We start from the raw sequence: 13,268 nt of genomic DNA, 5'->3' as shown, positions 1-13,268 counted from the left end.
ATTTATGTATGTACATGGATACTCAGTTATGCACGGTGAACACATATAGATTTATGTACACGGATACTCAGTTATGCACGGTGAACACATAGATTTATGTACACGGATACTCAGTTATGCACGGTGAACACATATATATTTATGTACATGGATACACTGTTATGCACGGTGAACACATATAGATTTATGTATGTACACGGATACTCAGTTATGCACAGTGAACATATATAGATTTAAGTATGTACACGGATACTCAGTTATGCACAGTGAACACATCGATTTATGTATGTACACGGATACTCAGTTATGCACAGTGAACACATCGATTTATGTATGTACACGGATACTCAGTTATGCATGGTGAACACATAGATTTATGTACACGGATACTCAGTTATGCACGGTGAACACATATAGATTTATTTATGTACATGGATACTCAGTTATGCACGGTGAACACATATAGATTTATGTACACGGATACTCAGTTATGCACGGTGAACACATATAGATTTATGTACACGGATACTCAGTTATGCACGGTGAACACATATAGATTTATGTATGTACACGGATACTCAGTTATGCACGGTGAACACATATAGATTTATGTACACGGATACTCAGTTATGCACGGTGAACACATAGATTTATGTACACCGCTACTCAGTTATGCACGGTGAACACATATAGATTTATGTATGTACACGGATACTCAGTTATGCACAGTGAACATATATAGATTTAAGTATGTACACGGATACTCAGTTATGCACAGTGAACACATCGATTTATGTATGTACACGGATACTCAGTTATGCACAGTGAACACATATAGATTTATGTATGTTCATGGATACTCAGTTATGTACAGTGAACACATATAGATTTAAGTATGTTCATGGATACTCAGTTATGCACAGTGAACACATATAGATTTAAGTATGTTCATGGATACTCAGTTATGTACAGTGAACACATATAGATTTATGTATGTACACGGATACTCAGTTATGCACAGTGAATACATATAGATTTAAGTATGTTCATGGATACTCAGTTATGCACAGTGAACACATATAGATTTAAGTATGTTCATGGATACTCAGTTATGCACAGTGAACACATATAGATTTAAGTATGTTCATGGATACTCAGTTATGCACAGTGAACACATATAGATTTAAGTATGTACACGGATACTCAGTTACGCACAGTGAACACATATAGATTTAAGTATGTTCATGGATACTCAGTTATGCACAGTGAACACATATAGATTTAAGTATGTACACGGATACTCAGTTATGCATGGTGAACACATATAGATTTAAGTATGTTCATGGATACTCAGTTATGCGCAGTGAACACATATAGATTTAAGTATGTTCATGGATACTCAGTTATGCACAGTGAACACATATAGATTTAAGTATGTTCATGGATACTCAGTTATGCACAGTGAACACATATAGATGTAAGTATGTTCATGGATACTCAGTTATGCATGGTGAACAAGAGAACAACAGACAACAGCAGACAGCAGCTTTACCTTCCTCTGTCCCTACAGCGAGTTTTTACCCAGGGGTCCCTAATGATGGTCCTTGTGACAATGAGCTAGCAGCATTACCATGGTGTCTGACTCTGTAGCTCCATGTCTGAACCACAGTACATCTCTTGTATTCCAAATGGCACCCTATTCTCTACATAGGGCTCTGGTCAAACGTAGTGCACTAAATAGGGAATAGGGTGCCATTTGGAACACAAGATATGTATTGTGGTTCAGACATGAAGCCTCTGTGTTCCTACTAGAAGATGGCTGCTCAGCACACAGCGGTGCTGCCGACTGCTGAGCAGCTCAGACCAGAAAACCCTCAATCCACTGGCTACATCCTCATTCTCTCGGCTAACACTTTGCACCACAGGCCAGACAGCACCTCTTAGCTGTACTAAGAGGTGTTAGGGGAGTTTGGACATGATCGCCATATCCAGCCCCAGCAGCATCCAGCCCTATCCCCAGCAGCACCCAGCCCTTCCCCAGCAGCATCCAGCGCTATTCCCAGAAGCATCCAACCCTATCCCCAGCAGCATCCAGCCCCGGCAGCATCCACCCCTCCCCAGCAGCATCCAGCCCCTCCCCAGCAGCATCCAGCCCTATTCCCAGCAGCATCCAGCCCTGTCCTCAGCAGCATCCAGCCCTATTCCCAGCAGCACCCAGCCCTATCCCCAGCAGAATCCAGCCCTACCCCAGCAGCATCCAGCCCTATTTCCAGAAGCATCCAGCCCTATTCCCAGCAGCATCCAGCCCTGTCCTCAGCAGCATCCAGCCCCAGCAGCATCCAGCCCTATTCGCAGCAGCATCCATCCTCAGCAGCATCCAGCCCTATTCCCAGCAGCATCCAGCCCTATTCCCAGCAGCATCCAGCCCTATTCCCAGAAGCATCCAGCCCTATTCCCAGCAGCATCCAGCCCTATTCCCAACAGCACCCAGCCCTATGCCCAGCAGCATCCAGCCCTATTTCCAGCAGCATCCAGCCTTGTTCCCAGCAGCATCCAGCCCTATTCCCAGCAGATCCAGCCCTGTCCTCAGCAGCATCCATCCCCAGCAGCATCCAGCCCTATTCCCAGCAGCATCCAGCCCTGTACTCAGCAGCATCCACCCCCAGCAGCATCCAGCCCTATTCCCAGAAGCATCCAGCCCTATTCCCAGCAGCATCCAGCCCTATTCCCAGCAGCATCCAGCCCTATTCTCAGCAGCATCCAGCCCTATTCCCAGCAGCATCCAGCCCTATTCCCAGAAGCATCCAGCCCTATTCCCAGCAGCATCCAGCCCTATTCCCAACAGCATCCAGCCCTACCCCCAGCAGCATCCAGCCCTATTCCCAGCAGCATCCAGCCTTGTGCCCAGCAGCATCCAGCCCTATTCCCAGCAGCATCCAGCCCTGTCCTCAGCAGCATCCATCCCCAGCAGCATCCAGTCCTATTCCCAGCAGCATCTAGCCCTATTCCCAGCAGCATCCAGGCCTATTCGCAGCAGCATCCATCCTCAGCAGCATCCAGCCCTATTCCCAGAAGCATCCAGCCCTATTCCCAGCAGCATCCAGCCCTATTCCCAGCAGCATCCAGCCCTGTCTTCAGCAGCATCCATCCCCAGCAGCATCCAGCCCTATTCCCAGCAGCATCCAGTCCTATTCCCAGCAGCATCCAGCCCTATTCCCAGCAGCATCCAGCATTGTTCCCAGCAGCATCCAGCCCTGTCCTCAGCAGCATCCAGCCCTATTCCCAACAGCATCCAGCCCTAACCCCAGCAGCATCCAGCCCTATTCCCAGCAGCATCCAGCACTGTCCTCAGCAGCATCCATCCCCAGCAGCATCCAGCCCTATTCCCAGCAGCATCCAGCCCTATTCCCAGCAGCATTCAGCCCTGTCCTCAGCAGCATCCAGCCCCAGCAGCATCCAGTCCTATTCCCAGCAGCATCCAGCCCTATTCCCAGCAGCATCCAGCCCTATTCCCAACAGCATCCAGCCCTTTTCCCAGCAGCATCCAGCCCTATTCCCAGTAGCATCCATCCCCAGTAACATCCATCCCCAGCAGCATCCAGCCCTATTCCCAGTAGCATCCATCCCCAGTAACATCCATCCCCAGCAGCATCCAGCCCTATCCCCCAGCAGCATCCAGCCCTATCCCCCAGCAGCATCCAGCCCTATTCCCAGCAGCATCCAGCCCTATTCCCAGCAGCATCCAGCCCTATTCCCAACAGCATCCAGCCCTTTTCCCAGCAGCATCCAGCCCTATTCCCAGTAGCATCCATCCCCAGTAACATCCATCCCCAGCAGCATCCAGCCCTATTCCCAGCAGCATCCAGCCCTATTCCCAGCAGCATCCAGCCCTGTCTTCAGCAGCATCCATCCCCAGCAGCATCCAGCCCTATTCCCAGCAGCATCCAGTCCTATTCCCAGCAGCATCCAGCCCTATTCCCAGCAGCATCCAGCATTGTTCCCAGCAGCATCCAGCCCTGTCCTCAGCAGCATCCAGCCCTATTCCCAACAGCATCCAGCCCTAACCCCAGCAGCATCCAGCCCTATTCCCAGCAGCATCCAGCCCTGTCCTCAGCAGCATCCATCCCCAGCAGCATCCAGCCCTATTCCCAGCAGCATCCAGCCCTATTCCCAGCAGCATTCAGCCCTGTCCTCAGCAGCATCCAGCCCCTGCAGCATCCAGTCCTATTCCCAGCAGCATCCAGCCCTATTCCCAGCAGCATCCAGCCCTATTCCCAACAGCATCCAGCCCTTTTCCCAGCAGCATCCAGCCCTATTCCCAGTAGCATCCATCCCCAGTAACATCCATCCCCAGCAGCATCCAGCCCTATTCCCAGCAGCATCCCGTCCTATTCCCAGCAGCATCCAGCCCTTTTCCCAGCAGCATCCAGCATTGTTCCCAGCAGCATCCAGCCCTGTCCTCAGCAGCATCCAGCCCTATTCCCAACAGCATCCAGCCCTAACCCCAGCAGCATCCAGCCCTATTCCCAGCAGCATCCAGCCCTGTCCTCAGCAGCATCCATACCCAGCAGCATCCAGCCCTATTCCCAGCAGCATTCAGCCCTGTCCTCAGCAGCATCCAGCCCCTGCAGCATCCAGTCCTATTCCCAGCAGCATCCAGCCCTATTCCCAGCAGCATCCAGCCCTATTCCCAACAGCATCCAGCCCTTTTCCCAGCAGCATCCAGCCCTATTCCCAGTAGCATCCATCCCCAGTAACATCCATCCCCAGCAGCATCCAGCCCTATTCCCAGTAGCATCCATCCCCAGTAACATCCATCCCCAGCAGCATCCAGCCCTATCCCCCAGCAGCATCCAGCCCTATCCCCCAGCAGCATCCAGCCCTATCCCCCAGCAGCATCCAGCCCTATCCCCCAGCAGCATCCAGCCCTATTCCCAGCAGCATCCAGCCCTATCCCCCAGCAGCATCCAGCCCTATCCCCCAGCAGCATCCAGCCCTATCCCCCAGCAGCATCCAGCCCTATTCCCAGCAGCATCCAGCCCTATTCCCAGCAGCATCCAGCCCTATTCCCAACAGCATCCAGCCCTTTTCCCAGCAGCATCCAGCCCTATTCCCAGTAGCATCCATCCCCAGTAACATCCATCCCCAGCAGCATCCAGCCCTATTCCCAGCAGCATCCAGCCCTATTCCCAGCAGCATCCAGCCCTGTCTTCAGCAGCATCCATCCCCAGCAGCATCCAGCCCTATTCCCAGCAGCATCCAGTCCTATTCCCAGCAGCATCCAGCCCTATTCCCAGCAGCATCCAGCATTGTTCCCAGCAGCATCCAGCCCTGTCCTCAGCAGCATCCAGCCCTATCCCAACAGCATCCAGCCCTAACCCCAGCAGCATCCAGCCCTATTCCCAGCAGCATCCAGCCCTGTCCTCAGCAGCATCCATCCCCAGCAGCATCCAGCCCTATTCCCAGCAGCATCCAGCCCTATTCCCAGCAGCATTCAGCCCTGTCCTCAGCAGCATCCAGCCCCCCCAGCATCCAGTCCTATTCCCAGCAGCATCCAGCCCTATTCCCAGCAGCATCCAACCCTATTCCCAGCAGCATCCAGCCCTTTCCCCAGCAGCATCCAGCCCTATTCCCAGTAGCATCCATCCCCAGTAACATCCATCCCCAGCAGCATCCAGCCCTATTCCCAGTAGCATCCATCCCCAGTAACATCCATCCCCAGCAGCATCCAGCCCTATCCCCCAGCAGCATCCAGCCCTATCCCCCAGCAGCATCCAGCCCTATTCCCAGCAGCATCCAGCCCTATTCCCAGCAGCATCCAGCCCTATTCCCAACAGCATCCAGCCCTTTCCCAGCAGCATCCAGCCCTATTCCCAGTAGCATCCATCCAGCATCCATCCCCAGCAGCATCCAGCCCTATTCCCAGTAGCATCCATCCCCAGTGACATCCATCCCCAGCAGCATCCAGCCCTATCCCCCAGCAGCATCCAGCCCTATCCCCCAGCAGCATCCAGCCCTGTCCTCAGCAGCATCCAGCCCTATCCCCCAGCAGCATCCAGCCCTATTCTCAGCAGCATCCAGCCCTATCCCCCAGCAGCATCCAGCCCTATCCCCCAGCAGCATCCAGCCCTATCCCCCAGCAGCATCCAGCCCTATCCCCCAGCAGCATCCAGCCCTATTCCCCAGCAGCATCCAGCCCTATCCCCCAGCAGCATCCAGCCCTATCCCCCAGCAGCATCCAGCCCTATCCCCCAGCAGCATCCAGCCCTATCCCCCAGCAGCATCCAGCCCTATTCCCAGTAGCATCCATCCCCAGTAACATCCATCCCCAGCAGCATCCAGCCCTATTCCCAGTAGCATCCATCCCCAGTAACATCCATCCCCAGCAGCATCCAGCCCTATCCCCCAGCAGCATCCAGCCCTATCCCCCAGCAGCATCCAGCCCTATCCCCAGCAGCATCCAGCCCTATTCCCAGTAGCATCCATCCCCAGTAACATCCATCCCCAGCAGCATCCAGCCCTATTCCCAGTAGCATCCATCCCCAGTAACATCCATCCCCAGCAGCATCCAGCCCTATCCCCCAGCAGCATCCAGCCCTATCCCCCAGCAGCATCCATCCCTATCCCCCAGCAGCATCCAGCCCTATTCCCAGCAGCATCCATCCCCAGCACCACACCATACCATACAGTCCTACTGTGTGCATAAAACACAGAGACAAAGAGACAGAGACAGAGAGAGTGCATGAGAGAGATTGAGTTTATGCACGCCCATGCATGGAAGTATCTGTGTGTGAGAGACAGAGAAGATGACATAATCAGGAACCCGTAATGTATAGTATTCCATAACACACCCTTCCCTTCGCCACTCAACAAAATGGTGAGTGTAAACAGACCAGAACCATGAAGCTAGCATCTCAAAGCTGTCAAGGACAGCAGTCATCTTCTTGGAAGAATTATAACTATTAAACTGTGACCACTGTCCTAACAGGTGCCACTTTATATAATGTTTTCATACCCTACATTACTCATCTCATATGTATATACTGTACTCTATACCATCTACTGCATCTTGCCATCTTGATGTAATGTATCACTAGCCACTTTAAACAATGCCACTTTATATAATGTTTTCATACCCTACATTACTCATCTCATATGTATATACTGTACTCTATACCATCTACTGCATCTTGCCTATGCCGTTCGGGCATCACTCATTCATATATTTTTATGTACATATTCGTATTCATTCCTTTACACTTGTGTGTATATGGTAGTTGTTGTGAAATTGTTAGGTTATATTACTTGTTAGATATTACTGCATAGTCGGAACTAGATGCACAAGCATTTCGCTACACTCGCATTAACATCTGCTAACCATGTGTATGTGACAAATACATTTGATTTGATTTGATTTAATGTAGGTGTCCATCTATGATGAATAGAATTAAGAAAAGACAGTAATAAAATCAGTGATACTCTCATGCATTCAATTACACTAGATACACTATGTATTCAGTCTCATGCTAATGGTCACTTGTTCTTCTTTTTTCCATGTGTTTTATTCTAAGAAATATATCATTACTAGACAGACCATCGATAGTAAATTGCACTTTTGAACGGTCTGTTGAATATCATGCGGTGGCAGGATTTGTGAGAAAGAAAAGGCTTCCAACTGCTTGTAAATGGTTGTCCTTGGCAAGAATCTTCATCCTGACAGCTGTTGATAACACCAATACACATGCTTCCCTTGTCTTGTTTGTTGTACTTTTTCACTCATAGGAAATAAGTCATTAGCCTGTTAAATCACTCATCCATGACAATATTTATAACTTATTATTTCCAGAGAAATATATGAAAATCCTATATTCTTGATTAGTACATTCTGAATACAAAAACGTTACAATTTGAACTCAATGGGCACTTTTGGCCATTAAACTCATCAATCAGCCAGCCATCCATTCATTCATTCATTCATCTCCAGAAGTAATATCCAACTGACCGATCAACTGACCTCTTGTTTACAGCTCATATTTCAACCAGGGGAGATATGTCAGGAGTATATTTAATCCTATGGGCAGAGGTGGATCCCAGGACGTGCATGCTGTATGCCTTTCGTGACCACTCATCACTGTCCTGCTGCTGTCAGACAGATTATACTGTTGTTTGAACATTTTTCACAGCGGCACGGAAACACCTGTGTCTTTATGCATTTGAAAAAGCAGTGCGCTTCATAGGGAACAGGGTGTAATTCGGGAGTCAGCACGCAACCTATTTTTAGTGTTCTGTGACAGCCTTCCTCCACACTTCAACCTGACTATAGCGTTTATCACCGACATGGGTCTTATAAGTCAGTAAATAAATAGTACAGTAAATAGCTAAATGCTGGCAGCTGTAGAATACAGACTGACAAATCAGTTAAAAGAGGTAATGAGGTTTCTTGAACACTTAAATTAACTCCTGGGTCATTTTAACTGCATCATTCATAACGGAATCAGTCACATCGATCGTTTTGCAAACGTGTTTCCTCAATGAAAATACCTGAGACCATTCACCGCAAACCTCATCAATTAAATCAGCTTGAGTGAGCGCTGCAGTTTTGGACTCTGACTTTCAACCTGCTTCTACATTGACAAGGTAAAGTTATGTTTATATAATATCCTCGATTTCACCTCTCTCGCCTCCTCAAACAATCACTGCTATGCCATGCCCATGCACCCAACCTGGTCTCAGAGTATTTTGTATTATTCTGTACGTAAATCCGAGACACTCCATTTAGTATGATATGTTACTTTTCGTATGGTATGTATTAATTTGTGGATGTCCATCGTCTATTTTGTAGATATGTTACAAATTACAATTTGTATGATATTAATTATGTGAGAAATGGTGGTGTGGAAATCCCATTAAAACAGCTCAATACATTAGAGGTGCTGAAGAGGCTTGTTTTCGGTTGCTTGTACAGTACATTTGTATTGAGAACTTTCTTGGAAGTATATAGTGGCCGTAACGGGAGTAAATGAAGATAGCTGCTCAGCGAAACTCCATAGCTGGTGATCAGCGAACGTATTTTGACGTTAGAATGCTTGCAGAGCTGGTGAATGGGAGTTTGAATAGGAGCTTTTGGGGCGTTAGAGAGGCTCTACCGCACAGATACTCGTTCAGGCTGTTTTGTGATAACCTACCTTGTTCAGTTTATTTCAGATTTAACCATCAGCTAAATCAATCTTGACAGGCTTCTGTACACATTGGTGTAAAGTACTTAAGTAAAAATACTACTTAAGTCATATTTTGGGGTATCTGTACTTTACTTTTGACAACTTTTACTTTTACTTCATTACATTCCTAATGAAAATTATGTACTTTTTACACAATACATTTCCCTGACACCCAAAAGTACTCATTACATTTTGAATGCTTAGCAAGACAGGAAAATTGTCTAATTCACTTGATCAAGAGAACATCCCTGGTCATCCCTACTGCCTCTGATCTAGTGGACTCACTTAACTCATGCTTAGTTTGTAAATGAGTGTTGGAGCATGCCCCTGGCTATGCGTACATTTTTTTTAAACAGGAAAATGGTGCAGTCAAGTATCAAAAGTAAGAGTATAAAACATTTCAAATTCTTTATATTAAGCAAACCAAAGTATATTTAAAACCAAATACTTTTACTCAAGTAGAATTTTACTGGGAGACTTTCATTTGAGTCATTTTCTATTAAGGTATCTATACTTTTACTCAAGTATGACAATTGGGTACTTTTTCCACCACTGCCTGTACTGAGCTGACAAGGTAAAAATATGTCGTTCTGCCCCTGATCAATTAAGGGGAGATCCGCACCTCTCTGATTCAGAGGGGTTGGGTTAAATATGGAAGACACATTTCAGTTGAAGGCATTCAGTTGTACAACTGACTAGGTATCCTCCTTTCCCTAATTGTGACAACAATTACATCCTGCATCACTGCTATAATGACTGGTTTCCGCTAGTTACCACAGCCACAAAGTCAAAATTGGCTATAGCCTAATGTAAAAATTAATGAAAACGGTTAGGCATAAGGGTAGCAGTGTGGTTACGTTAGGGTTAATATTAGGGTTAGTTTTAAAATCACATTGGTCTACAGAGTGGCACAGCGGTCTAAGCCGCGGCATCTCAGTGCTAGAAGCGTCACTACAGATCCTGGTTCGATTCCAGGTTGTATCACAACCCCCCGTGATTGGGAGTCCCGCATCATCCCGTTCAGGTTTGGCCGGGGTAGGCCATCGTTGGAAATAAGAATTTGTTCTTAATTGACTTGCCTAGTTAAATAAAGGTTAAATTAAAAAAGCAGAGATTATGGAATATTGTTATTTGATCACGAGCTTGTTGCACGTGCGCGGCACCTACTCCAACCACCGCAAATTAAGCTAAAACGGCCCTTTTGCTCATGAATTGAGGATGACAAAATGTGTCAACATTTAAAGACAACAAAATGTAATGACAACATCCGATAGTGTATGCTCCTGTGTTAATGCACCAGTAACCTAACGTTGCAGGCGTAAAATAATGCAACAGTAACCTAACGTTGCAGGCGTAACATAATGCAACAGTAACCTAACGTTGCAGGCGAAAAATAATGCAACATCAGACAATATCCAGGCATTATACAAAAATAAAAACAAGTTGTGGAACAATGCGCAGATGTAGGCCTACCAACCATTTCCAAATGGAAGCGCTGCCTGTGAGCGCTGCCTGCCGGGCAGTGTAGGCTACACCCCCTTTAACACACACACGCGCGCGCGCGCGAACAACCAAAGCGATATGAAACGTTTTATCTATCCCTGAAGCCCAAAGCTAAAGCACATGTATGTAGCCTATGCTACCAAGGACATGGGGCAGAGTGGGTGAATGAGTTTACCTCGGTGTCGTAGATTTTGGTGATGAGTGAAAACTTGTAATTCTGTGACTCTCGTATGTGCTGGATGGCCAGTTGGACAGCGGGCTCGATGCCCTGACTAATGCTGCTCATCAGCGCCGACTCGTTCATCGGCATGAGCACCATGATGGGCAACTTCTCATCATCCCCCGAGAACCAGCTGTTGTCCTGACCGTGCCTCGTATAGTCATTGCAGACCTTGGCTAGCACAGGTTGAAACGCCAAGATGGACAGGAGCAGGCATCCCGACAGAGGCGTCATCTCCCATCCGCAGTGCCTTCGCGACGGGGCCATGCTACTGTGGCGTGCAGGACGACCAAATAAGATCCCACCCAGCTCTCACTGCTCAAGCATCGCAAATTCAGGGGCGTCCGAGCCGAGAGGAGAATATAGTAGCCTATTCAAATGGTCCAAACAGTAAAACAGCAACTGTAGCCTAGGTAGGGGGTTCAATAGCAGCGAGCAACCTCGACCCGATCGTAGCCTATCACAGCGAGTTTAAAACAGATTTATTCTCGATGACAGGTTTTCTGTAGGATTATTCCAAGGTTCCAGTTTTGGTGTTGCACCATATATGGAAGAAACGGAGACGCGTTCTGTTGCAGGTGTTATTGGCGTTCTCTCCTCCTGGTCTCCGTGATGCACAAGGTTTCCGCGTTAAAATCTCTCCAACTCAAACACTATCCTCTCAACCTGGTGAAGCAGCGCGAAAATGGCACAAGAACATCACAATTCACAGTCCGTAGGATGCTCAAAAAGCCCAAATAAGACAACTTCAAGATGACAGCGGTCGACCAGAGTCATCCACTCTCGTTGACAGTTGGATACAAATTCACCTCCCGAGTATTTTCACCTTCAAGAGACGGCAGAGTAGCCTAATAGAACATCCGTGCCAGCGCACTACAATATATAACCTATTAAGGTCGAAGATAATCGGGAAATTGTTCTGGAGAGTCTAAATAGAGAATATTCAAAGTAATCTTGATTGCAGCGCGTCCAGAGTGCGCGAGACCAGATAGCGTCGGCGTTCTAACAGCCCGCGCGACAGTCAGTGTGTGTGCTAGCTACAGACGATGCTGCTGCTGCGGCTGCCTTATTGCCTCTGAAAAGGCTTCACTTATTTAGCGCTGTCTGCTGCTACTCAGAGCGCGCACGAGTGGGAGCAGCAAAAGAAATGCGGAAAAAGGAAGACAGAGAGGGAGAGGGAGGGTGGGGGACTCAGAGGAGGGGTGGATGGATGGAGCAAGCTCTTGTGTAAGCATCAGCCCCTGACAGGCAAAGTTGATTTAATGGGCTTTCTGTTTAGCAGAGAGACAGGGTTTCAAACATGCAAGAGGGGTTGTCAAGTGTAGCCGGATACAGTCCTTGCATGGTCGTTGAACACCACTACGGCAGCCTCCACTCTTTTGGGAAAGCTTTCCACTAGATGTTGGAACATTGCTGTATTTCTGTATGGACCTTGCTTTGTGCACAGGGGCATTGTCATGCTGAAACAGGAAAGGGCCTTCCCCAAAGGACAGAATCGTCTAGAATGTCCTTGTGTGCTATATCTTTAATATTTCCCTTCACTGGAACTAAAGGGCCTAGCCTGAACTATGAAAAACAGCCCCAGACCATTATTCCTCCTCCACCAAAACCAAACTTTACAGTTGGCAGTATACATTGGGGCTGGTAGAGTTCTCCTGCCATCATCCAAACCCAGATACTGCCAGATGGTGAAGCGTGAGTCATCACTCCAGAGAACGCGTTCCCACTGCTCCAGAGTCCAATGGTGGCAGGCTTTACATCACTCCAGCCGACACTTGGTGTAACCGATGTGAAATGGCTAGCTAGTTAGCGGTGGTGCGCGCTAATAGCGTCTCAATTGGTGATGTCACTCGCTCTGAGACCTGAAGTAGTTGTTCCCCTTGCCCTGCAAGGCTTTTGTGGCGCGATGGGTAATGATGCTTTGTGGGTGTCTGTTGTCGATGTGTGCAGAGAGTCCCTGGTTCGAGCCCAGGTTAGGGCGAGGAGAGGGACGGAAGCTATACTGTTACATTGATGCTGTTGACCTGGATCACTGGTTGCTGCGGAAAAGAAGGAGGTCAAAATGGGGGTGAGTGTAACCGATGTGAAATGGCTAGCTAGTTAGCTGTGGTGCGCGCTAATAGCGTTTCAATTGCTCTGAGACCTGAAGTAGTGGTTCCCCTTGCTCTGCAAGGGCCGTGGCTTTTGTGAAGCGATGGGTAACGATGCTTCGTGGGTGACTGTTGTTGTTGTGTGCAGAGGGTCCCTGGTTCGAGCCTGGGTCGGGCGAGGGGACGGAAGCTATACTGTTACATTGGCATTGGGCATGGTGATCTTAGGCTTGTTTG

General features: G+C 48.3%; 1 protein-coding gene across 1 annotated transcript in view; it reads right to left on the bottom strand.

The window, feature by feature from the left end:
* Nucleotides 1-12,001, bottom strand: part of LOC115117124 (gamma-aminobutyric acid type B receptor subunit 2) — a 595,916-nt gene extending 583,915 nt beyond the window's left edge. Inside the window, exon 1 of the mRNA XM_065017992.1 lies at nt 10,897-12,001. Within this exon, the coding sequence (XP_064874064.1) occupies nt 10,897-11,208 (312 nt within the window). The 5' untranslated portion in view covers nt 11,209-12,001. The remainder of the gene's footprint in view (nt 1-10,896) is intronic.
* Between the last annotated feature and the right edge of the window lie 1,267 nt (nt 12,002-13,268).

Source organism: Oncorhynchus nerka, linkage group LG4 (assembly GCF_034236695.1).
Source record: "Oncorhynchus nerka isolate Pitt River linkage group LG4, Oner_Uvic_2.0, whole genome shotgun sequence".
Classification (NCBI taxonomy): Eukaryota; Metazoa; Chordata; class Actinopteri; order Salmoniformes; family Salmonidae; genus Oncorhynchus; species Oncorhynchus nerka.
Note: the sequence above shows the minus strand (reverse complement) of the source record. Positions and strands in the feature narration are given on the sequence as shown.